The sequence below is a fragment of the Phasianus colchicus genome, chromosome 5 (genome assembly GCF_987193195.1).
Source record: "Phasianus colchicus chromosome 5, bPhaCol1.hap1.1, whole genome shotgun sequence".
Lineage (NCBI taxonomy): Eukaryota > Metazoa > Chordata > Aves > Galliformes > Phasianidae > Phasianus > Phasianus colchicus.
Window position 1 is genome coordinate 51,889,793 of NC_143440.1, and position 24,775 is coordinate 51,914,567.

A 24,775-nucleotide genomic window follows, 5' to 3' on the forward strand; every position below is an offset into this window, starting at 1 on the left:
GATTTTTTCTTAACAGGCTGATCTATTGTATGGTGAAGCTTGAGACAAGCTGTGTTCTTTATCATTCAGTAAGATTCATAAGGCTGAAAGTATTAGTGAAGTGTACGGATTGAATTAGAGAGGACAGGCGGCTATTTCTGTGATTTTAGCCCTTGGAATTCACTTATGTTGATTCAGCATTGATGAATACAGCAGCACACTTTATGCATCCCAGTTTCTGGCCTACAGAAAAATCTTGCAGCGTTGGTTGTTGTTCTGTGGGCTAACCAGTGAGAAATAAACAGGACTCCACTGAAACTTTCAGTAGATAGCAACATGCAGGGATGAGTATTGGTGAAGGAGTAGTAAAGGACAAGTAGAAATGTGTGGGTGGATTAGGAGCTGACCATAATAACAGGAGATGCCAAGTGTGTGTACCCAACATAAGAAATCTGCTTCAAAAGAAATCTGATTTAATTCTATGGAAAATAAAAAACAGATTCCCACTGGCACTTTTTGTATTTGCCCAGACTGCTATATAACCACGTCCATGTAAACCAAATTACATTAGAGACATCAGTGTCTCTGACTGAAGTGTTTACTATGCGCATCACTCTTAAAATAGAAGAACCAGTTCCTTTTTCTTCTGAAAGCCAGCTGATGATTTTATGCCATCAGGACAAAGAGTAATTAGTGGCTTTACATTAAAAATTTCCTGTGTAGAACTGTATGTAGATTGCATCTCAGAATCACAGAATTGTAGGGGCTGGAAGGGACCTCTGGAGATCATCCAGTCCAACCCTCTGCTAAAGGAGTTCCCTACAGTTGGGCAGGAAAGCATCCAGGTGGATTTTGAGTATCTCCAGAGAAGGAGACTCCATCACCTCTCTGGGCAGCCTGTTCCAGTGCTCCGTCACCTCCACAGTAAAGAAGTTTTTCTGATGTTCATATGGAACTTCCTGTGTTTCAGTCTGAGCCCGCTGCTCCTTGTCCTGTCACTGGGCACCACCCAGAAGAGCCTGGCCCCATCCACTTGACTGCCATTCATTATTTATAAGCACTGATAAGATCCCCTCTGAGCGTTCTCTCCTCCAGGCTGAACAGTCCCAGGGCTCTCAGCCTGCCCTCACAAGGGAGATGCTCCAGGCCCCAGCCATCCTTATGGCCCCCAGCTGTGGAGCTGCAGGAACAGAGTACTGCTTGAGAAGTGATGACGTTTAAACAGAAGAGGGCACTCTTACACTGGCAATCTGCCTGGCTGCCAACCGGATTAAACGGGCTGTTTTTTTCTATATGTACATCATGATAGCCTCGATTTGCCTCTTCTGTTCCCGTAAATGATGTAATCCCCTCAGTGAAAGCAGCAACAAGAAATCAGACCATGCGACTGATTTGCATATGTTAACATTCCTGTTTTGAGCCATTGCTAAGCTTTTCTTAATTAGCAGTCTTCTGGTTTAAAAATGCTGCATTAATATGTATACACAGAAAAATCTCTTTGACTGTTCCTTAATTAGAATTACCAGCTGTAGTGTTTATTGTCCTATTAACCCTTAATTATGTTTAAACTGAAAATGTGGATACTTGAGGAGGAATTACCCGTGCAGTACCCTTTAAAGTATTACACTGTTGCTTGCATCAGTGAAAGTCATGCGCTCCATCCATCGCTTTGATGCCAGTGCATTGTTCTAACAGCATGAAAAAATGTCTCTCCGTCTCCAGGAGCACTATGAAAAGTATGATGGCTTTGTGATCCTCCACGGCACTGACACAATGGCATACACAGCTTCAGCCTTATCCTTCATGTGTGAGAACCTGGGTAAAACTGTTGTTCTGACAGGATCGCAGGTAATGGGCTTTATTTGAAATAGAACTTCATTTTCTGTTTTTGTATGCAAAACTTTGTCGAATCTTAACTGTCATTATGGCTTTTAGTAGTGCAGGACAGGCCCCTTGCCAGGGTGATGCTCACAGTGCTGCTAGAAATCAGTGAGAATTGACAGGCTTACCAGCTGAGGATCTGCCCCATAATTTTATCATTAGTGACTTTACAACTCCGTACCACATCAGACCAGTAGTTCATTATGGTTGGAGCCAGATGCTTCAGAGAAAGATATAAGAGCCTCTCATTGGCCATTGTGTAATAATCTGTTTATATGAGAGGCATCTTTCCAGCCTCAGGTGGCTGCTGGTTGTTAGCTGTCTTTTTTTTGTTGTTTGTTTTAAAGCCCTGAAGCTTATTACTTCTTACTTCATCGTTTCTTAGCCCATCTTACGTTACTCGTTGTTGTATTATTTCTCATTTTTTACAATCTCTCAGCATTTTATGCATTTTTTATCATTTCTGTTCCACAAAGCATCTTGCACAGTCTGTCTTTTCCTCTAAAGACAAGATTTATTAATTTTCATTCTCTTAGCTGGAGATCAGACCTTTGCATACTGTCAGAGGAGGAGGGGTTGTCTTACTAGAATAGCTTGCTTGAGTGTAAAATACAGCTCTAATCACAAAGAGAGATGAAACATAGCACTGTAAAACCCTTCTCTGACATCTCATAACTTCCCTTTCACATGTGGTCTATTTGAAGTCAAAATACGAAAGTCTATGAAGGAGTAGGCTACCACTTAGTGACTTGACATGGAACAGTCCAGTAGTACATCATATTCAAGGTTTTACTTTTTTTTTGCTTAATTATTTGGGGAGCTGCCTGGCATGATTTAGCAATAGAGCACGTGACATTTTTTTGCTGAAAGAAGCTCTGACTCTTTGTTAATAAAGACACAATCTGCAAAGGCATGGAGGTCATACCTGTCATTCAGCAGACCAGATTTCTGTTTTTAATCTTGTCCATTTCCATCAGTAACAACCTGCTGGCTCAGGTCTTGTACACTACTGTGAGGAAAGATGGTGCAAGAGAGCTGTTCTGAAGCCGTAGAGGCAGTTCTGTATGAACTGAGACTTGCTTCTGTGCAAGTACTTCTCCCATGTTCAGTCACGTAAACTGAGTTTGCTTACTTTATATTCTTGATATTTTTCCTTCTAAAAACAATTGCTTAATCATCCTAGAATCATCTCTACGTTATCTTTAAGCATTACATTATAGAAGCCGGATAAGCAGAGGGAAACCCCACCTTCTGCTGTAGTTTAAAATAGTTTGGATGAAGAAGTAAACTTGTCATAAATCATTGTTATATGAATTATTCATGTATCTCTATTGCATAAGTTGGATTCTTCTCTTTTTTTTTTTTTCCTGCTGTGTAGGCTTTATGGAAGGGATGGGGTTTAATTTCATTCTCTACTCTTCAGGTGCCCATATATGAGTTGCGGAATGACGGCCGAACCAACCTTCTGGGGGCACTGCTTTTTGCTGGGCAGTTCGTGATTCCCGAGGTCTGTCTGCCTGTGAAGACCATCTTGACAGCTGCTCTTCTCCCTCTAGCTAGGACACATACTTAAACACTCAAAATATCTGGTAGGATTTGCACTTGAAAGGGGAAGAAAAAAAAAAAAGATTCTGCTGAGGTAACAGTCCGTTGCATGGCAAAGCGCACACTGTTTTCTCAGGATTAATGCCTCACTTTGCCTGTGTGCAATCTATAAAGACTATCTAGTCTGAATTTTAGCTTGCAGCAGGCTTGAAATAAGAGATTCCCTTACAAATGTGTGGGATCTGAAGCATTTCTAAGTCAGTGTTTGAACTGAAAGTTACTTTGAAGTTCTTGAGTTGTGCTAGAACTGATAGCAGTATTTTCTAGCTCTAGTACCTGAAGACTGAAGTGTCATGGATGATACACATAATAAACATGGAAGCATCTCCATGGTCTGAGCACCCTTTTTTTAAAGATAATGATGCTATGCAAGCCAAAAATCTGAGAGAAATCTGATCAGGTTACTCCTTATTTAACATCTGCCATGCTTGCCAGTCTTTACAGGATATTACAGCAAGGCCAAGATCTTCATAACTAACAGCAACTTTGAGGTATCTGTTTTTGTTCAAATTCCAATTGAATTTTAGGGGCTTGAAAAGAAATCTAATATTATTTATATTTTTGAAAGTTATCCTTCATTTCCACTAGGCCTTTTGTTAAGATTTTGGACTCTGAATTTAGATGTAAGTGTGCACAAATGTTGCACGTTGTTTCTTTCCTCTATCTCTGAAGTGGGCTCAGGCAAATTTGCTGTCTCCTAGACTCTACTTCATAAGAGGATTATGAAACTTGTTAGCTCTTAACCTATTTTCTTCTTAAATTCTTAAACCAACGTGCAACAGATGTGCCAACTCTTTTTGAAAGGGTAGGAGTTGTAAACATCTACTGGCCTCTGAGTAGTTTTAAAGATTTAGAAAACACTTTATGAAGGACAGACTATAGTATTTATCTACTGAATCTTTTAATTACTGGCTTATTCATAGACCTGTTTCTTTACTTGTTTTGCAGGTGTGCCTGTATTTTTATAATAAACTGTACAGGGGAAATAGGGTGACTAAGGTGGATGCTGGGAGTTTCAATGCCTTTTCCTCACCTAACCTGCCTCCACTTGCAAATGCTGAGGTTGATATTACAAGTAAGCAACATCCTCTCTTAAGCCTTGTAATTTATGCCACATGTAATAGAGCTCTAGCTGAAAAGAATCTCTGCCTATGTAGTTGAAATGCTGTTTTTAAGCTCAAATATGTTTGAAAGCACTGTATTTTGACTCCACTTTATATGCTCTAAAACTTCAAATATTAGTAGGACTGACAATTTGTGAACTCAACTGTGTTTATCTCTTGAATATGGATGTGAGCTGGACAGACTTTGACTCAAGATCTAGACTAACCAAAGGGAATTTTTCCCTTGTGTCATGAAAATGCTTGCTCTGAAGATAAAAATGAGTGAGTGAGGATTGAAAGAACAAAGAGTTTACTCTCATTAATGACTGCGCTGGGCTCTGAGATCAGGCAAAAGAGTCATTATTGAGTACATGCAGTTTCAACAGATCGTCTGTTTGATGCATGACATTTTGTAAGATGTTTTACTGGATATTTAGAACCTGTCTAAACTGCAAGCACACTGAAATTTATGCTTTGTGTGAAGTTTTTTTTTTTTCCCTAACTCATGAAGACTCCTTATAATTTGTATGTGTCTGCTTTAAAAGGAGGAGAAAAACTACAGAAAGATTTCAGTACCTTCAGTAAAGTCATTAGCATTCTGCTGTTGGTTCTTGAACATTGGTACTGTTTCTTTGGAAAGAAGAGAAAGGAGACCCATTTAGAGTCTTGCCAAATGAGGGGCTGTCAAAAAACATACTAAAGGACATTTTTCAAAAATAAGTTGTGGTAGCTGCTTTTGGATAGCCTAGATATATTTTAAAAGTCCTTGGTGACAGTCTCCATTATTCCCACAAATAAGAAGTAGATGGAGGTTCGCAAATTCTTTTTCTAGGATCTCTGGATTTTGCAGCGCAGTGCTCTGAATGCTTTCTGCTACTAGAGAGGGACATTCTGTAGTTTGGAAAAATGAATGTATCCCTTCAACCGAATGCATGGCAGTCACTTTAAAAAGTTCTAGGATGAAAGCAGGGCCAGATAAACTAAAGAAACCTGTAAAATACTGTAGTGATCTGTAACACATCTCTCTGGTAGAGAGTTTGCCACTGTTGTTTTACTGCGCTGTGTCAAACACTGAAATGCTGCCAGCTGAATGTTTTAGAAAATTGAGGAAAGTCTTCTTTCTTGGGTTCTTATGAAGCGCATCAGATAGGTTGTAAATAAAGTCAGTTTACTGACTGATCGATAATGAAATCAGGCTGCAAATCGCATGCCATCTTTCTTTTGGATTTAAATGACCTGTTTTGCGATTCCTTGTCTAGGGGAGAAAAATGAACGTTACTAAGTACTTTGCTAGGCCCACGTTTTGTCCCATTACCTTTTTGGTAGAATGCCCTGTTGAGGTCAGTAAGGATTTCTGAGTTAAAAACTGATGGTGTGATAGGCTCTATTTTTATTTGTTTCAGTTGATTACCCAGTTAGGGTAGCATCATTTATCCAAGATGACGGTGTCAGAATTGAAGGATCGTTTCATTCAGGAAAACATAGTGTATAGTATGGGCAATCTACCAGTGCTGCTTTATTTTGTCCAAAGTGATTGTTTGAAACATAGCTGTCTCCCCTGTGTTTGCTCATACAGTCCTAGTATGGGTGTTTCACAGAGACAAGGAACCACTCAGGGCTTTTAGAAACAAACCAACAAATCTAGGGTCTTTTAATTCATTATTTTTTTTTCCAGATCACTTTGTGTAATACCTCTTAATCTTTCTGTAGACTGGGTTGACTCTTGCTGCTTCAGCATTATGTAGAGCAGTCTGACAACGCCAGAAGGAATAGGCCACGTGCTCTTCCTGGGGCTTCCTGGTTTGTAACAAAGCTGGGAATGAAAATTCTGGAAAAGCAGAGAGGGAATGGGTGGCAAAATGGAGGGAATGAGGAGCATGATAGGATAAAAGCTTGTGATCATGGGCTGGTACACAGGAACAAGGAGAGGAGACGTGTTTTAAGATTAGACATACCATATAAAGACAACAGAGTTAGAGAGGAGAGGGAGAAGCTTAGTTTGTTTCCCCTCCCTGCTCTAGCTACTGATCTCTTCTTCATTTTTTTTAATCTCCATTTTCCCCCATCTTCCCCCTCAGGTGAAACTCCCAGATTTCTGTTCACAGAATCACAGAAACACAGAATGGCCAGGGTTGGAAGGGACCTCAAGGATCATGAATCTCCAACCCCCCTGCCACATGCATGGCCACCAACCATCCCACCTAATGCTAGACCAGACTGCCCAGGGCCCCATCCAATCTGGCCTTGAACACCTCCAGGGACGGGGCATCCACAACCTCCCTGGGCAGCCTGTTCCAGCACCTCACCACTCTCTCTGTAAAGAATTTCCCCCTGACGTCCAACCTAAATCTCCCTTCCCTCAGCTTAAAACCATTTCCCCTTGTCCTGCTGTCACTCACCCTTTCAAAGAGTTGATTCCCCTCCTCTTTGTAGGCTCCCTTTAGGTACTGAAAGGCTGCAATGACGTCACCCCACAGCCTTCTTTTCTCCAGGCTGAACAAGCCCAGCTCCCTCAGCCTGTCCTCATAGGGGAGGTGCTCCAGTCCCCTGATCATCTTCGTGGCCCTCCTCTGGACCCTCTCCAACAGCTCCCTGTCTTTCTTGTACTGGGGGCTCCACATTTGGACACAGTATTCCAGATGGGGCCTCACAAGAGCAGAGGGGAACAATCACCTCCCTGTCCCTGCTGGCCACCCCTCTTTTGGTGGAGCCCAGGATACCATTTGCCTTCCGAGCCACAAGGGCACACTGCTGGCTCATGTTAAGTTTTTCATCTATCAAGACCCCCAGGTCCTTCTCCACAGGGCTGCTCTCAAGGCCCGCTCCTTCCAGACTGTAGGGATGCCTGGGATTCCTCCGGCCCAAGTGCAAAACTCTGCACTTTGCCGTGTTGAACCTCATCAGGTTCACCCGGGCCCACCTTTCTAGCCTCTCGAGGTCCCTCTGAATGGCATCCCGTCCTTCAACCGTGTCAACTGCACCACTCAGCTTGGTGTCATCAGCAAACTTGTTGAGGGTGCACTCGATTCCGTCATCGATGTCATTGATAAAGATGTTAAAGAGCACCGGTCCCAAGACAGACCCCTGGGGGACGCCGCTCGTTACCAGCCTCCACCTGGACATGGAGCCATTGATGACCACCCTCTGTCTGTGGCCTTTCAACCAGTTTCTTATCCATCGAGTGGTCCACCCATCAAATCCACATCCCTCCAGTTTGGAGATAAGGATGTGGTGGGGGACCATGTCAAAGGCCTTGATCAAGTCCAGGTAAATGACATCGGTCGCCTTTCCCTTGTCCACTGATGCAGTCACTCCATCATAGAAGGCCACCAGATTGGTCAAGCATGACCTTCCTCTGGTGAAGCCATGCTGGCTGTCACGGATCACACGCCCATTCCTCATGTGATCAAGCATGTAATCCAGGATGATCTGTTCCATGATCTTCCCAGGCACAGAGGTGAGACTCACCGGCCTGTAGTTCCCGGGGTCCTCCTTGCTCCCTTTCTTGTAAATGGGAGTGACGTGACCCTTCCTCCAGTCATCCGGGACCACACCAGACAGCCACGACTTCTCAAATATGATGGAGAGCGGCTCGGCAACCACCTCAGCCAGCTCCTTCAGAACCCTGGGATGCACGCCATCCGGCCCCATAGACTTGTACACATTCAGTCTCATGAGGCGGTCTCGGACCTGCTCTGTCCTCACAGCGGGGGGGGATTTACCACCCCAGTCCCCACCCAGAGGTGTAGGGATGCAGGGCTCAGGGACAGGAGGAGTTCTGGAGTCCTGGCTGCCAGTGAAGACCGAGGCAAAGAATTCATTCAGTACCTCAACCTTCTCTCCGTCCCATCACCTGACAGCTCCTTGACTGTGTTACCAACACCTAGGAGTTCTGTTACGGAATTTTAGACTGACAAGTGTGGCAGCTTCCTCAAGACTTTCAAATCAGCACACAAAACTTTGAAAGAAGTGAAAAATTTGTGCAAACTCCTCGGATGAATAGGAAACCTGATGTTGGTGGGAAATGCTTTTGCGAGAAATGAACGGTAGAGAATCAAACCCCAATATTTCTAAATACGTACAACTTATGAAATGAAATACCTTGTTGTATTTCTCTCATGCTTTGAAAACAAAGAGAGATGAGGAGGTCTGTTTCTTATGAAATGTATGAGGAGTCTCAACGTATTTCATAACCGATTACTGTCCTCTGTTCTCTCCTGTCTTAATGAGGCAAATATGAAACCTGCTTTGTTACCATGACTGGACTTTCTTCATCATGCATGCATGTAACTTCTGGGAGTGGTGCATATGTGCAGGACCGTATGATTAGAACGCAGCTTGTGTAGGGGATGAAAAGAGTCTGTACCTGTGTGTGCAGGTGTGGTACAGCAGCAGCAGGTTGGAAGGCCCTGTAGTCTCGTCTACCCACCAGTCTCATTAGAGAGAAGCTATTTGCCACTGGCCAAGTCTGTCTTGGTTGGCAGTTCTGGTTATTTATAGTAAAAAGCCTAAGTCATTTATGCATTAAGGCAAACGCCAGCTCTGCTCGCTGAAGTGCTTTTGGTGTTTTTCCCCCTTGTAAGTAGGCATGTTAATGCTTGCAGTTCTACCTTTCAATTTAAATATTCATTTCAAAAGGTGTGTGTCAATTGTTTTATAATAAACTGCCAAAAAAGGGGGTCTAAGCTTGCTTGCCTCCATCAGGAATTTCCACCCATAGGTTGGCCTGTGTTCCCCACCCCTTGGCTGTGGCCATGAATTCTAATGAACGCTGGCGTAGCTTATATAATGGCATGGCTCACTGGTAGCCCTACAGAGAGGGATGAGAAGAAAGCGTTGCTGTTTGTCTGGAGCTCTGCAATCAAGAAAAGCTGCATTTCTTGTTTGATTTCATAACTTGGAGTTCAGTCACCACTCGTAAGGGAAGTGTCCCTCTGAGTTACTGCTCCCCCATTATAAGTTGAAACCTGCACTGTGGAATAGGCAGTATTAAAAGAAGGCGGTTTGCTGCTTTCTTCACTGTTTGGAGCTGCTGCTGCTTTTTTATTTTGTTTTTCAGATAGTTTATTGTTGCTGGTTTTTTTCCACACCAGACCTATCTCATGTGTGGGTATGCGTGAAGCTGAATAAGATAAGGACTCTAAAGTTGTGCTTTTTTTTTTTTTTTTTCTTAAAGGAAAAATGGTTTTGGTTGTTTCCTTCTGCATCACTGTTCAACCATAGGATGTGAAGGAAACCTGAGATTTTTCTTAGCACTCCTCTGACAAAAGCTGCCTCTTCATGGACTGCTGGGTGCCTTCTGTTCCCTTCCCTGCACTAGTGAGCTCAAAAGAGGAACAAAAGCTAGTCAGGCTTCAAACCCCTATTAGTTCACTTTGTGACTTAGGTATATGCTTCTCTTTCAAATTTGTTTTTTGGCCAGTAATTTGAAAAGCTGTAGTGTTTGAGAAGAAGAGAGGGATTGGGAGCAGCAGAGTATTGTTTGTGTTTGCTTTGTTTGGAAAAACAAACAGAAGGCCTTAATACTTCGAATATAGTGTCCTTGAATAATGCAATCTTTTCTGACCCAAGCCAGTCTCAATGCAGGATAGAAATAGCCATTACCTTTCTATTTTATGCTTTAAAAATGTTCTCTCTGCTGTGCGAGACCAGTAGCTAACTTAGATTTGTTCCCCAGCACTGCATCCGTATTTACATAATACAGCAGGCTGTACGAGTTAAGCTTTTTACAAGCACAGCCCATCCAAGTCAGGACAGGTTACTTTCTTCTGTTGTGCCTCATGTCTGTATCCCTACTTAGTCACTCTAATCCATCTATCCAGGATAAAAACTGTTATGAACACCAACACGTAGAGCTTTTTGTACTTTGCCTGTAAAAGGTTTTTTATTTAAGAACTGTTAGTGACTGCTAAGATTGTTATTACTTCTATTTGATCAAAGGTAAAGATTCTTGTGCACTACAGCCACTGGCTGCAGGACAGCTAGTTTATTCGCTACAGTGAAGATGCTTAACTTAACTATGCTGCCTAAATATTCTTCCTTTTGGGGGGTATAATCTTTGATGTGGAGAATGCAAAAGATGTGTTCTGAACGTGTCTTTTTTTCCTCCCCTGTGTAGCCTCGCTTAGAACAGTCCTGAATAAATCTGAGGTGAAGTTGAGCTTTTATGAAATCTGGGTGGTTTCCGCTTTTTTAAGCTCATTTGTCTAATGGAAATTTGACATCTGTAGAGTCTGCAGTACTGAGCACATTGTGTAAACTGAGGAGATACACGACCAAGAGAATGTTAACTCAGAGACAATCTCTAGTTTTTTTTAATATAGTTTAGAATTGCATCACTCTACTGCGTCTGACTGCATTATATTTATCTTGAAGGCTACGTGTTATTTGGTAGAACGTACTCCCATGAGTACAGGCATGGGCCTGGTACAGTCTGGCTTTTGAACCTATCCTCTGATCTCTCTCCTTGGTCTTCTACCTTGGGCAGTGTGTTAGTTATCCTTGCCATGCTGGTTTCCTCCATTCATTCCTCAAGTTTATTGAAGACATCAGGGATGCTAGCTGTTGCCAAATGTAGTAGCATTCATTTGTGAAGTTTTGGCAGGGAGTCCTAGCTTATAGAGGATAATGAAACCACTAGGAGTTTTACTGCTGTCCCTTCTTACAGAGAAGGCTGCTTTTAAATAATTGATTTGATTGTTAGAAAGTTGAAACAACTGAGTTTATTGCTAAACACGGCTTCTTAAAGCACAGTGCTCAGGAGTGAATGTGGTTAGCCTATTCTATGAACCTCAAGCAGAATTCTATGATTGTATGCACTTGCCCATTTATCTCCTGCACGTTTCTTAACTTATTCCAGAAAGTTACTGGGCCAACTACTAGCTCCAGCCAGGTGATTCCAGAACCATATGTCCAGCTTCTCAAAAACGAGCTGTAGCAACTGTCTATGTTTCTATTCTCTCATTCCCAGAGCACTGGTGATCCATACAGAAGGCAGGGTAAACATGATGCCAAGCCAGCTGCTTTGCATGGTTTTTTGTGTTGTTTTTTGTTTGTTTGGTTGGTTGTTTTTTAGAAAGAGGCTGTAGTTGTTAATGAGCACCTCGGGAAGGGCTCGTAAAGTCTTATAGGTGACTGCTGTTTTTCTGTCCTGAGTGAAAGGACTGTGTTCTTTTCAGTATCTCTGGTAATGGGGCAATAGATTCGGCTTCAGCGCAGGCTTCTAAACTTTGAATTCTCTTACAAACGGCTGTCTGCTGATTGCAAGAGATTTTAACAGTAATTAGTCTGAGTAACTCTTATCGTGGCTGAGAACACATCGTTAGTATGCATTCAGGCCTTTTATCTATATTGCTGCTCAGGGATTTTGCCAAAATCTAAGCAGCTTAGATCACAGTAAGGAAACAGGTATACAGCATGGTCTGCTTCCATTGAAGCATGATGCACTGAGCTGCTGGCTGTTTGTTAAACTTCCTTTGCAGACTTGTAGCAGCCGTCTGCACTACTGAAGTAGTAAAATTTTGAAATCAATAATGCATGACTTGGCTTCTATTAATACAGCACAAACAAACTATTAGTTAAACAGCTGGCTTCTAGCTCTAAATGTGTAATCGGAGTTAATTGAATCCTTGCTATTTTATTTAATCATTAGTAACAACATAATAAACTCAGGAGGTGATTAGCAGGAACACTAAATGCGTTTGTCATATCTCTTGTCTGAGAAAATGAAGGTCTGTTTTCTAAGCATTAATCTAGGCTGATATCAGTCCAGCTATAAAACAGTAAGGTTCTGATCAATATGTGATAAGTCAGTGTATTGCCTACGCCAGACATATCAGTGTGCTAGTTGAGACTTCCTGACCACTCTGAAATGGGAGAGCTGATGCCAACAGGACTTGTACTCAAATGGTTTTCACAGCCAGCAGACTTTTCTTTTGAAGGCACTGTAGTTGGGTGAGTGGTCATTGAACTAAAATGTCCATTTTGGAAGTCTTAGCTGTAAAATGCTATTAAATTTAAACAAGTGTACTTAAATATCTCCTTGAAGGGCATTAACTTAGAAATAGTGACAAGTAATACTGATTTATCTCAGTGTCTACACTATTTTGGAGTTAAAGCTAAAATATAACACAGTTGAGTTTGACCTGGAAATGGCCTTAAAGACATATCTTGTGGCATGTAATAGATAAAGTGTGTTAGATCAGCTGCTAAGGCTGCTATCTTAAATGACTCTTCATTTCCTCTTTTAAAAAATATATTGTCTTTCATGAGTCCCCTATATAAGAAATAGTTTTGAAGATACTGCTGTAAGTATGAGGTGCTACAAATGTACTTTAACGTTATGTCTTCGATATTATATTGAAAAGGCCATTTCTCTTTTGCAGTAAACTGGGAAACAGTATGGAGAGCCAATACCAAAAAGAAATTTCGAGTTCATACCAATATGAACAGGAATGTTGGGCTTCTGCGAATATTTCCAGGGATAACTGCTGCTGCTGTGAGTGTCACCACTGAGGTTTGGAAGTGGATAAAATGATGCTCAAATACTTGATTAGTAAGCTGAAGTGAGGATGCTACGTTGTTGTAGCAGTGGTTGAGTTCTGGAAGGAAGGGAAAGAATCTGTCTTCTGATAAACATTTTCTGTAACATCAGAGCATTCAAAGACTGTTTTCACGGGCTACAGTCTATTAGCAAAAGCTTTCAGAGTATCTTTTATCTAAACTTTCTGGGCTCTGAAACTTAAAATTAACTTCTTGTAAGGGCTCACAAACAGATGAAGTGTACTCTTCTGGAGAAGCATAGGTTCCAGTGATGGTGGGAATGCTTTCTTGCTGCATATTAAGGCATACTAATAGACACCATGCCAAAGAATACATGATTGTGGAGGTGAGTGTGATTTCTTCCACAGTCATGCTTATTTTTCAAGGTTCATTTCATGTCATACTGGTGGTTAGCATGATCCTCAGCACTCATACAGAGCTGAAGATGAGGAGTAGGATTTTCCTGCTCTGAGCCTTTAAAAATTGTTTTACTGTGAGTTTAGGTGAATTTGTCTTTAAATTTTTGTTTAAAATTTAAATTGATGGGTCTTTCATGGGTGTTGCCAATTTAAATTGAATCCAGTAGTTTAAGAAGCACTCCTCAGTTATATTACCATTCTTTTTAGGTGAATATGAACAGATGGAAAGGCAGAGGGGTGGTATATTTGCAATAAAACTCCAACTGCATAGCTAGTCTCACAGGGACTTACAGTGTATTGTGTTTAGCATATGTGATCAGCAAGGAAATGTTTAGATTGTTTAAAATATATTTTTCTGGGAAGAAAAATTTGCAAGGCATTTTCTTAGTGCGAGGCACAATAGCTGTCACATTAACAGCTGTCCCAGAAAGATTTTGAACCTCTTTTTTAGGTTTTTTTTTTAATTTTAGTTAATTTAGTGCATTAAATTGATTGCTTTTTGAGTGAAAAGCCTCCATGCCTCAGTAGTGTGTTCTTTCCTGAAAGGCGAGACACTCCTTCTCTTAGTTAGGGAGATACTCGTTTGCAAAACTTTGCTAAAATGAAAAATCTGGGCAGTGGTGGGAGTTCTAGATTGAAATAATTCTGTATTTATTTTGTAAGTGTTAATCTACCCTTTTGTTCCTCCATAGTGCAACATTATAGCCCGTTAATGGCCCTTAAACAATAGCATCCTTTCTCACACTGAGGTCAGTGGAAAATAGTTTAAAATCTATCCCTCTAGGAATTTGAAAGGAAACTAAGAATTTGGAATGCACATTTTTTTAACGTTATTCTTCAGTCCTTATTGCAGACGAGGTGTACAGAAGGGCATGAGAAGATTAAGACATGAGAGCCCATAAGACTGTAACAGGAATAGCCTATTTTTTATAACTGCCATATAAGAAAATCTTAATGTGATGTAAACACAGCCTTCATCTCTCTTTGCTGTCTTGTTTTTAAACAGGTGAAAGCATTTCTCCAGCCTCCAATCGAAGGCATTGTACTTGAAACTTATGGAAGTGGCAATGCCCCAAACAACAGAGAAGACTTGCTAGAAGAACTTAAGAGAGCAACTGAACGAAAAGTACTGATTCTAAACTGTACCCAATGCTTGCAAGGCTCTGTTAAAACAGTCTATGCAACAGGGCAGGTGAGGGTTGTGCAATGATTTCAGATTCTGCTTCTGTGTAAAAGACATTTTGCTGATATAAACGTGATTGTATGCTTCTAGTAGTGCCAATGTATGAAGCCAGATTTCTTACACTGAAGATATTGCTCATAATATAATGATATTAGAAAAATGTTAAGCTGTAAGCGTGTAAATATATATCTAAGAACACAGTCCTGTTACTCTTAGCATGAATGGTCTACATACTCACCTCAAATCCCAAATCGCTGATTGCTTTCTCCTGTTATGAGCAGCACTCCAGGATACCTTACATTAGGTTATTAGTGTCTCTCCCCAGGGCATTCCCTGAGCTAGATCTAGATATGGATCAGATGATCAAATAGAGTAATACTTGATAGGCTTGTGATTACTTAGTTACAATGTAAGAACAGCAGGAAAGCATGCAAATCCAAGCAGTATTCTAAATATCCCTGTTTATTTGACTGAAGTGCAATTGAATTCAGCAAGAAGGGGAACAATGTGTAAGGAAGCATACGTCTTGCAGAATGGAAATCAGTTGTATTTAAGCAGTCAATGCTCTTACTATACAGGACATTTTGTAGTGAGTTTCTTAATTGTGTGTTAAGATACGACATCACTGAGACTAATAAGAGCTCAGAGCTCTATGAGAGTACGTGATACATGTGGTGGTGTGAAGGAAGCTGGTTTAACTGGCCTTTATAATAGCCAGCCATTAAGTATTCAAGAGGCACTACTGTAGGGTGATGCACAGCCCTGTTTAAGGCACCTGTTTTAGTTGGGAGTAGTCACCTGTCCAGCAGAGTGTATTCATTGACTATTCTCATCGTTGGTTGCTCTTGACATGACTGTAAGGCAAACCTACGTCCTCTGAACTGATGTTGAAACCTGCCTATTTTAACATTGGTTTTGGCACAGCTTTAGGTTATATTTGCTTTAAGGATACAGAGTCTGTTTTGAGCAGAAAGAAAAGCAATTGTCGGGGTTTTTATTTTCACCTTTTTGGTATTCTAACTTCATATACCGTGATACGAGCAGTTCTTTGGGTGTTAGTAGAATTTTAGCTAAGTTAAGGGGGAATGTTTTGAAAATATCAACTTTAGGAGAGATCTCATGCTCTGTAGCAAATATGATAGAATCATTAAGGCTGGAAAAGACCACAGAGATCATATAGTTCAACCATAGCCCACCCCCACCATGCCTGCTAACCATGTCCCTCCGTGCCAGGCGTTTTACATTCTAATCCTGACTGTTGATTTGTTTATTTAAAAGGTTCTACTCAGGTCACTAGCAGTTGTCTTACCAAACATGCAAGGCCACGCAGAAATGTGTTCACTTCTGGTATCCATCTTTTACATCAAACACTTAATGTTTTGCTTCAGCACGCATTGATGGAGGTTGTCCTGTTTTCTTGTCATCTTTCAAAATGCTGCTGAGCAAGCCAAATCCTACAAAATTACTTAATGCTTGTTTTTTCATTGCCTTTTCTTTTTCATGAGAAACTGCTCGCTGGAGGAAGTATCAGGGGTGAATGCTGGAAACTAACAATAATATATATATTTTTTCTTTAAATACAGCCTTTCACAGGTCTTTGCATGTGGCTAGGCTGTTTTTTACTCATCCAGTATGTCAGCTGTGTCCTTGGTTTCCACTGAAGTGTTGGTTTTATTTAATGAACTGAATGTCTGGCTTCTGAACCATCTGCAAAGCAGAAACTTATAATTGAGGAAGAGACTTAAGGTATAGGAAGGAAGCTGAGAAATCCCTTCCTCCTACTCCTTCCTAAGCCTACTGCAAAAGCCCTAACTGTTATTTGATTAGCTCTCCAGTACAGAGGGTATTTCTCATCTACTTTATATGTGTTTTTTCCGTATGACTTTTATGTTGGTCTGGGGCTCTCAGAGATGATGATATGCTGATCGAGGCTCTGAAATACTAGTTAAGTCACAACAAGTTCAAAAGATGAAGTTTATGTACAAGGCACTTGAAAGTAAATCAATGCAAAGAAGCTACTGCAAGATGCTTAGCTGTGAAGCATCATGTAATAGCAAAGCTAATGGCCTGTAGTTTATGGAAACCTGAATGTTTACCCGTGTACAATTTACTGATGGGATCTGAAATCTTCTTTATCTCTTATATACTTACGAAGCTTGCTAACCATGGCAAAGATGCTTCAGCTTCTTACTCTGGTTCAGTTGCTGGTGTGCTTTTATTAACTACCAGCAAGATAAGTTTAAAACGTTGGGCCATCTTTTACAGTTGTTCTCATCACAACTGCGTAGATTACGCATTTTAGTTGCATGTTCTAAATCACACAATGCTCGTGCAGCCTGAAAGGATATAAAAGCACTCCTGCTGTGAGCACACTGTAGTGCTGGAAGTCATCCAAAGATATGCCCCATAAAAGAACGGTAAATATGTCTGAGTAAGAGCAGCCGACTTGGCAGTGTTCACAACACCACTGGGTTAAAATGGAGCAACTGCAGCTTTTCAGTAAAAGTCATCTGACGACTCTGTGGATAGCTGATGCAGAGCAGTGACCTTTCCATCTGAGCACAGTAAGTGACCATGGCGAGGCTGAATTCTTCAGCGTTGCCGCGTGAAAAGGAATGCAAAGTATAAGCCAGCTTTATTCAACTGGCTCTAGTATTTGCCCAGTATTTGATAGCTAAGATTACAGAAATTTTAAGATTACAGTGGCAGTAGGAGTAAGAGTGCGGAGGCACGGCTGCATGCTGTATTCTGTGTTGCTGCACATTCGTGTCCGTCTTCAGTACACAAAGATATTTCTGCATGCTATGCTAATTGGAGCCATTATTTCTTTTCCTTCAGACTCTCGCTGATGTTGGAGTAATTCCTGGAAGTGATATGACACCAGAGGCAGCCTTAACTAAACTGTCATACGCGCTCAGCAAGAGTGAGCTTAGCTGGGAGGAGAAGAGACAGGTAAATATTTCAGAGTGACCTTGAAAGGCTTTAACTTCCTCAGCTACTGTGCTAACTTCTGCTCAGCTGGATGCTTTGAGATTCTCCCTTCCATTTAAAAACAACTGGTTAGTGTGAACATCATTTTGGGTTTTTTTTTCTTATAGAAAATACTCTTAGGCAAAGAAATGTATGTAGATTGGGGAAGAAGAGAATTATCTGCATAAATCAGTTGAAGACTATGACCAAGCCATAAAAATGCAGTAGTCTGCGTTGGACATTTCCATACAAAAGAATATGTGTGGAAATTAATAAGGGAGGCAGAATACTAACTCTCCTGATGTCAGCAAAGATCGTGTCATTGATATTAGTGGTAAAGCTAATTTTAAAAATGAATGGTATGTACAGCCTCTTCCTTTACAGTACTACCGCTGTGAGATTCAGGGATGCATTTTATAAATACATCAAAAGTAGAGGATTATTTTAAGAACCAATCATAATGTATTTAAAAATCTTAGCCCCTTTAACATAGCTCTTTCTGTTCATCGTTTTTTAATTATGGCATTTTACCCTAAATGATAAAGTTCCTGTATACAAGGAACACAGAGCTTTAGGTGGGGGGAGCAGCAGACTACAGGAATGCATATGTTTCTGTGCCTGCATGCAGTGAAACCAAAATCATGACACTTTGGGAGATGACATCACAATGAGTCACTCTCTAGTCTAAAGCACTGAGTGCACGTGTATATCTAATAATGTTGGTGTTTTTGTTTTTTTTTTTAATTAAAATTGAAAGAAATTCATGCTCAGTAGGAGCTCTGAGACAAGCATGTTAGGGTACCTGTGACCATAAGTGGATGACTGAAAGAACCACGAACTGTACTTGGAAATACTTTCTGTTTCGGAGCTTTGTGTTGTCTGCTGAAGTCCTTACTCTGAAAAATGAGAGGAGGAGAGGCTGTGGTTTTTTTTTTTCAGTGAGGATGGCAAGAACATACTCTGTGCAACAACATGCTAAACAGGCAGCGCGACGTTGTAAGTTGTGGTATTGCATGTGTTTGTGTATATACACTTCAGAAACCCAGGCTCTTTACTGATGCCCCCTTGGTAGACTCACTGACCCGTGGAATACACGTATACTAGCCTCTTTCTTAATGTAGACTTTAATCTTCTTGCACAGAGGATCATTTGACCTGGAACCGGAGAAACTTTCCGGCTGACATCCTGCCTAGGTGTATGGGTTAAAACTTAATTTGAGATCCAGTTTGCCAAGGCGAGATAGCTGAATTATTCAGGTGAGGACTTGGTGATACTGTGTTTTAGGTACCACTGGCGCATGGTATTCCTGCATCATCTGTAATGTGTTACATGGTGTTATGAGGTAGTGCTGCCAGCTCCCTTACACGACGTGAAAAACAAATAACTTTTGCAATTTCTTTGAGTTAAGCAGGACCAGTTTCCTCATTTGTCTCACTGTACAGACTCACAAACAGTTGTGTTGGCACAACTAAGGGAGCAACATGCTACGTTGCCTGGGCAGGAATGAGTGGTAGAGATCAGGAGAAGAAGAAAGCCTGGAAATATGTTGTCTGTGGCAATACCCTCAGCTAAGCATATCACCAAACAATGGTCTCCCAAGAGACAGAAACTCTCCTGAAGCTGGCGTGGTTATTTTAGGATTCTCTTTCAACATGAAGAAGGAAGGAATGTGCCCCCAGATACATGCAAATGGCTGCAGAGCTGGTAGGACTGAGTAAGGCACGCAGGATTTTCACATTGGGTGCCTTTAGCATAGGTGCCAATTGCTAGGGTTACTTGTGCAAAGTAATGATCTCAACCTGTCAAACTCTATAAGTGTGCCAAAGCAATTGGTATCATCTGAGTGAGTTACATGTACATGGGACTCTTCCAGCAGACAGCTATAGTGTTGTCAGCGCTCGGGAGCTTTTTTTGTAATAAAGGGCATGCCTAGACATAAGTGAACCTGGGGCATTCCTCCTTCCAACATCACATCTGTTTTTGCAAACTTTCACAATCTTGCTTTTTAAAATTCTAATTGAAGCAACTACGTGCTTTGTAGCTGCATCAGCAACCCGTAGTGAAAGGGTGCCAGTATGTAAAATTGTGAATGGCTTCTCTCCTTGTTCTCCAGATTTCATACAGCCTGCTTTTCACAGCATTTTTGTTTCTTTATTGTCATGTTCCAGCAATTTCTACACATGAATTGGCTGTCCATTTTTGTTGTCTCTTGTTTTTTCCTGCTTGTATCAGATGCTCTCACACTGCATACTATTCACACCTGTTTTATGATTAAGTAATGAGCACTACTACAGAAGCTCTGCATTCAAAACTGGTTCTGTGGCCAAAAATGTTAACAAAATCAGGGCTACTGGAGCTGTTTGAAAATCAGTTGAAATAGATGACTTCCACAGGCAGCACTGGGCTTTGTTTTGAGGCCTAAGCACACAGTCTGTGTAGGAGTACCGGGTGTTGGGAACGCTGGCAGAAGGCAGCATTTCAAAATATTCTGGTCTTCCGCCTTGCTCTGCTAATTACTCAATATCTCTGTGTTTTTAAGTAGGCTTCAGCATACTCCATTAGGGAACTTTTGTCTGCATACTCTAAAAATTGAGGTGTTTTGTTATGTGCTTAGTTTGTTTTTTTGCTTTGGAAGAAAGTTTTATTTGCCTGTCCCTTCTCCTCCCCTCCCCCTTTTGTCTTTTTAAACTTGCAGTCCTCATGGGACAGTAACTATTTATTTATTTAATCTTTTGTCTGCATTCAGTTACTTTCCATAATTCCTCCAAACAGTTTTCTTAGTTGATCCTAAGTTTTTTTTTTATTAGACTACTACCATATTTTCCTTTGCTAACAAAGGGTTTGATTGCTTGCTTTTCAGATGCTGAGTGAGAATCTAAGAGGAGAAATGACTGTTGTACCCACAGGAGCCAAGATCTCTCTCAGAGATAGCAAGTTTATTCAAGTGATTGCCAGATCTCTAAGTATCAGCTGCAAGGAGGTATATCTTCAAATATTTAAACCCAAACTCATGTAAATCTGTAAACTCAGTTAAATGAACCTAGTTTACAGCTGAAAGAAAAATGGAACACTGGAACTTTTAGATTATTTTCTCAGTACCAAGTGCCCCAGCTAACCAGCTGGGGTGGGGAGAAAGGACACAATGACAAGCAGGGCATTAAAATGGTTTTAATTAAAAACACATTACATTTGTTGTTTTGTTAGGTTTTTGTTTTTTTTTTTCTTCCTTCTTTGTAGCCCATCTTGACTTTATTTTCTTGGCTGCCTGGCTACAATAACAAGCCTCAGACAGTTGCTATAATTCAGGGTATCAATGATATGAAAAAGTGCTGTGTGTTTTTGTGGTCAAATGTATTGACAGTTTGGAGCAAGCCAAATAGTAAGGGGTAAAACAGCTTAATTGTGCACGCAGTCATAGAAGGATGATACTGAGGAAGCGTTACACAAGTATAATTTGTGGTTTTTAATATTAGTCTCAATTGGAAAGTCAGAAACTATAGTATTGGTTCTTAGAAACAAGCGTTTGCTTTCCTCTTGACGTGGTTTGAGGGAAGATGAGATTTTTAATAGCTATATGAATACTGAATTTATGGTAGTTCTTTAGTATGAGAAATGGGAGGTTTGGAAGTACAGATTACACAGATATCTGAGGACTCACATGACTAAAGTTGATTCATTCTTGACGAGAATAAATGATAATGATCTCCTCTAACTCCTACCAGCCCTGTTTCTCTTACTGTACTGATGTGTAACTGTGGCAGGGCAGAGATGGTAATTAGTATGTGCACTTTAAATGGTATATATAGATACCAGGTAATTGTAGTGTTGCTAGGGAGGAATATAAATCATGGATGGGAGAGATACAAAATGTAAAGTAAACATGAGACTTCTTTCCTTCCAAGAACAAAATGCTACCATTTTAAAATATCCAGATGACTAATTTGAAAACTTTACATGAAAGCATAAGGGCAGAGTTTTTATGACTTAGATTTTAATCACATTACAGGCGAAGCTGATATTAAATGTTTATTTTTATTTGTTTCTCAGGAGTTAGAAGCTGTAAGAGATGCATTAATTCCACCTTTGGCTTGTGCTGCAGCTAAACTGGGTGACAAAGATGCACTGAAAGCCATAGCAGAAATGGTAATGTGAAATTCACAGTTTGTGAATAAGTATTCAAGTAGAGCTGTACATGATTGGAGGAAGCTAATGCTCTCTGGGAAGCAACGATATAAGTCTTAAATTCAAGGAGCTTTGACTAATAGAACTAGTTTCTAGGCACTTCAGACTTTGCCTTCAAAATTGGTATGTTCTTTCCTCTATCTGGTTCTCAGCTGCTTTCATTTTCTTTTGAACTGCAAAAATACAGGTAGATTAATATGCAAGTTCTTATCTGCTAACTTTGGAACGCTTTAAAATGATTTGTGCTGCTTTCTTTCATTTAACTCTCTTTATGCATATTCATAGTATCCAGCTTTTGGATGTAAATCTGTCATGATTTAAAAAAAAAAGAAAGAACTTGGAGATTATATTTAAGTGAAACACAGTTCAGTGTTAAATCAGGATTTTGGCTCTCCCCATAGCTCTAGCTTGGATTATCCTTGAAAAAAGAAATACCTATTACCCTGTATCATTGCCTACAGCTCTTTGTTTTTAATTTTCCTTGTTCTAACTCTATTCTTGAGGCTTTGATAATGGGTCTAGAAAAAGGATAAATGTATCTTGAAAATAACAATGAACAAAATTATCAAACTCTAGACAAAAGACAAAATTAGCAGACTCTAGGCACAAAGATGCTGTGCAGTGTAGAGCAGTGAAAAGCCTATCTGAGGGGGCTGGAATGAGATATGGAGAGTGAAATAAATACCTGTACTGGTGCTAGAAATATCACTATGAGATAAACTTGTAAGGTTAATATTTTGGTGCTACAAGTTGTTGTGGTTTGCTGTACCAACAATTTCATGTGCAGCCATTACCTTTTTAGCATGTGAAAGACCTGTCGTTTTGTAGGGTGGAAACCTAAGCTGTGAAGACTATGATGGCCGAACTCCACTTCATATTGCAGCCTCTGAAGGGCATTTACCACTAGTTGAGTATTTGTTAACATCTGGTGCAACTGTTTACGCTAGAGACAGATACGGATCTACCCCACTGATGAATGCGATCAAGTTCAGGTAACAATTTATATACCACTTCATCTTAAGCTTTTAAACATTACATCAATTTGAATGTTAAAGTCCATCCCTATTTTTTTGGCCTTGTGTTGTCTCAGCGATCACGCGTAAATAACAGCAGTGAAAACAACACAAAACAGCTTTGTTTCAAAGGATGTGACTAGCCTAAATTAAAACTATTTTTGAAATAACAGAAAATTAAAGAGAAAACTTTGTACGCATGTAGAATTTTAGCATAAGGTGACTTATTGCTGCCTTCTTGCCAAGGCTTTGTCCGTAATTTCAGGTCTCCACTTTCTGCTATGAGGCTTCTTTATAAAACAGAGCCAAACTGAATACTCATTTTGACTGTCAGAAGTGTGAACGCAGTTTGGACCCAGGGAAGTTTATTTTCTTTCTGCCCTCCCCTTTCTCATCAAGACCAGACTGTTTCAGTTGGCACAAAATATACTGGTAGGTTGTCACGTTTTAGTCTTTCCCTTCCACCTATGCTTGCTTGAGTCTCTTGCTGGGTGACTTCTTTGATTTTCTTTTTTTTTTTTTTCTCTTCCACCCACTCGTAATAATATGAGATGTCTGTATGGCTCTGCCTGCTGTGTGGATTTCCTCTTCCTGTTGTTCTGAATGTCAGCAGTTATTGAATGATAGTCATGGACAAGTGATGTACTGGTCTTCTCCATGTTGCATACTCTTAAGGGATGGCCGTGACATAGTGTGTAAAAGTTATCAGTTAGGAGAAGTTTAATTTTAAAACAGTTGTTTTTTATAGCCTGGGGATTCATAGAGCCACTGGCCTTCCAACGTGTTAGAAGCTGCATGCCCTAATCTCTTGTTTCTTTGATCCACTTTCAGCTCCTTATCTCATATTCAGTCTGTATGATGGCAGGAGAGAAGCTATTTTACATAATGGAGCTTGGAGTGGTAGAACTGTAATGGTCTTCATGGGTGTCTGTCCCCAGATATTCCTACAGCTTTCTCACGTTGACAAGTTCACCTGGTCTTTCAGGCTGGAGACTGTTCCCCGGCAGGTCTGACAGCCATGTTTTTGCATTGGCTACAGAAGTAACCTTTTTGCCTGTCTAAGCCACCAAATGCAAGAAAACTCAACTGGCCCTATTAACTTGAGATTTTAAGTCCTGTTTGGCCCCGCTGTGCTGCTGCCATACCTGCTACACGATCCCCTATGGATTTATAAGTTGTTGCTTTGTCTTACGAATACATGAGCTCTTCAGTGGCAAACCCTTGAAGTCTTAAAGCAAAAACAAGCCCAACAGCAAATCAAACAAATAACCTCGTAGCTGAATTGAAGTGGCTCTAGTCCAATGTGAGAAAATGCTAAAGCGTTAGATACCATTAGATGTTCCTGCAAATCAGGCACCTACTTTTTTTTTTTTTTTTACCGCACCCAACTACCGCCTGAGGAATTTCACATGAGCTTGTTGTTTGGATTCTTTAGCATTGCCACTCCTATATTAAGACTCCTACTATGACTCTTAAGCTCTTTAAAACTGCACACACATTTTGATATTGGGAGCTGTAAAAGGAAACTGAACCATAACCATTTTCAGTTTCTCTTTTTGTTTCAGCTGATGTAAGGAGAGGAAGAGTTGACTTGGAACTAATTTCATAATTTTGTGTTTATGATCTGCTGTGTACTCACACTGCATTTCACGCTGATAAGCATGCAAGAAGATGGGTAAAGATCAGACAGCTTTATGTGTGTGTAATTAGATACCCACTAAAAAGATGTGAGCTACAGAAATATTTAAATTCTGTTTATTAAATGGTTGCGTGCTGAAAGTGAAGATTATCCTGGTGCAGTGTACTGTGTGCAGAAAGGGAAGGGGGAAAACCAACTTTAATGAGCAGTCAATGCTTTATAATGTTTCATATTGTAACTTTCTCAATTTTACTGAATAT

The 24,775-nt window shown here is 40.5% G+C and overlaps 1 protein-coding gene across 2 annotated transcripts in view; it reads left to right on the top strand.

Moving 5' to 3' along the window:
* The window catches only part of ASPG (asparaginase), a 46,262-nt gene that overhangs the window by 10,171 nt on the left and 11,316 nt on the right, over positions 1 to 24,775 (top strand). Inside the window, exons 4-13 of one of the 2 annotated variants that reach the window (XM_090141716.1) lie at positions 1,702 to 1,827; positions 3,284 to 3,367; positions 4,414 to 4,540; positions 12,953 to 13,065; positions 14,535 to 14,720; positions 17,550 to 17,663; positions 20,542 to 20,661; positions 21,729 to 21,824; positions 22,692 to 22,855; positions 23,142 to 23,297. In XM_090141716.1, coding sequence (XP_089997842.1) covers positions 1,702 to 1,827; positions 3,284 to 3,367; positions 4,414 to 4,540; positions 12,953 to 13,065; positions 14,535 to 14,720; positions 17,550 to 17,663; positions 20,542 to 20,661; positions 21,729 to 21,824; positions 22,692 to 22,855; positions 23,142 to 23,190 — 1,179 coding nt within the window. In that variant the 3' untranslated portion in view covers positions 23,191 to 23,297. Of the gene's footprint in view, positions 1 to 1,701; positions 1,828 to 3,283; positions 3,368 to 4,413; positions 4,541 to 12,952; positions 13,066 to 14,534; positions 14,721 to 17,549; positions 17,664 to 20,541; positions 20,662 to 21,728; positions 21,825 to 22,691; positions 22,856 to 23,141; positions 23,298 to 24,775 lie in introns of those variants that run through there. The other variant, XM_031592911.2, reaches the window with a different exon arrangement.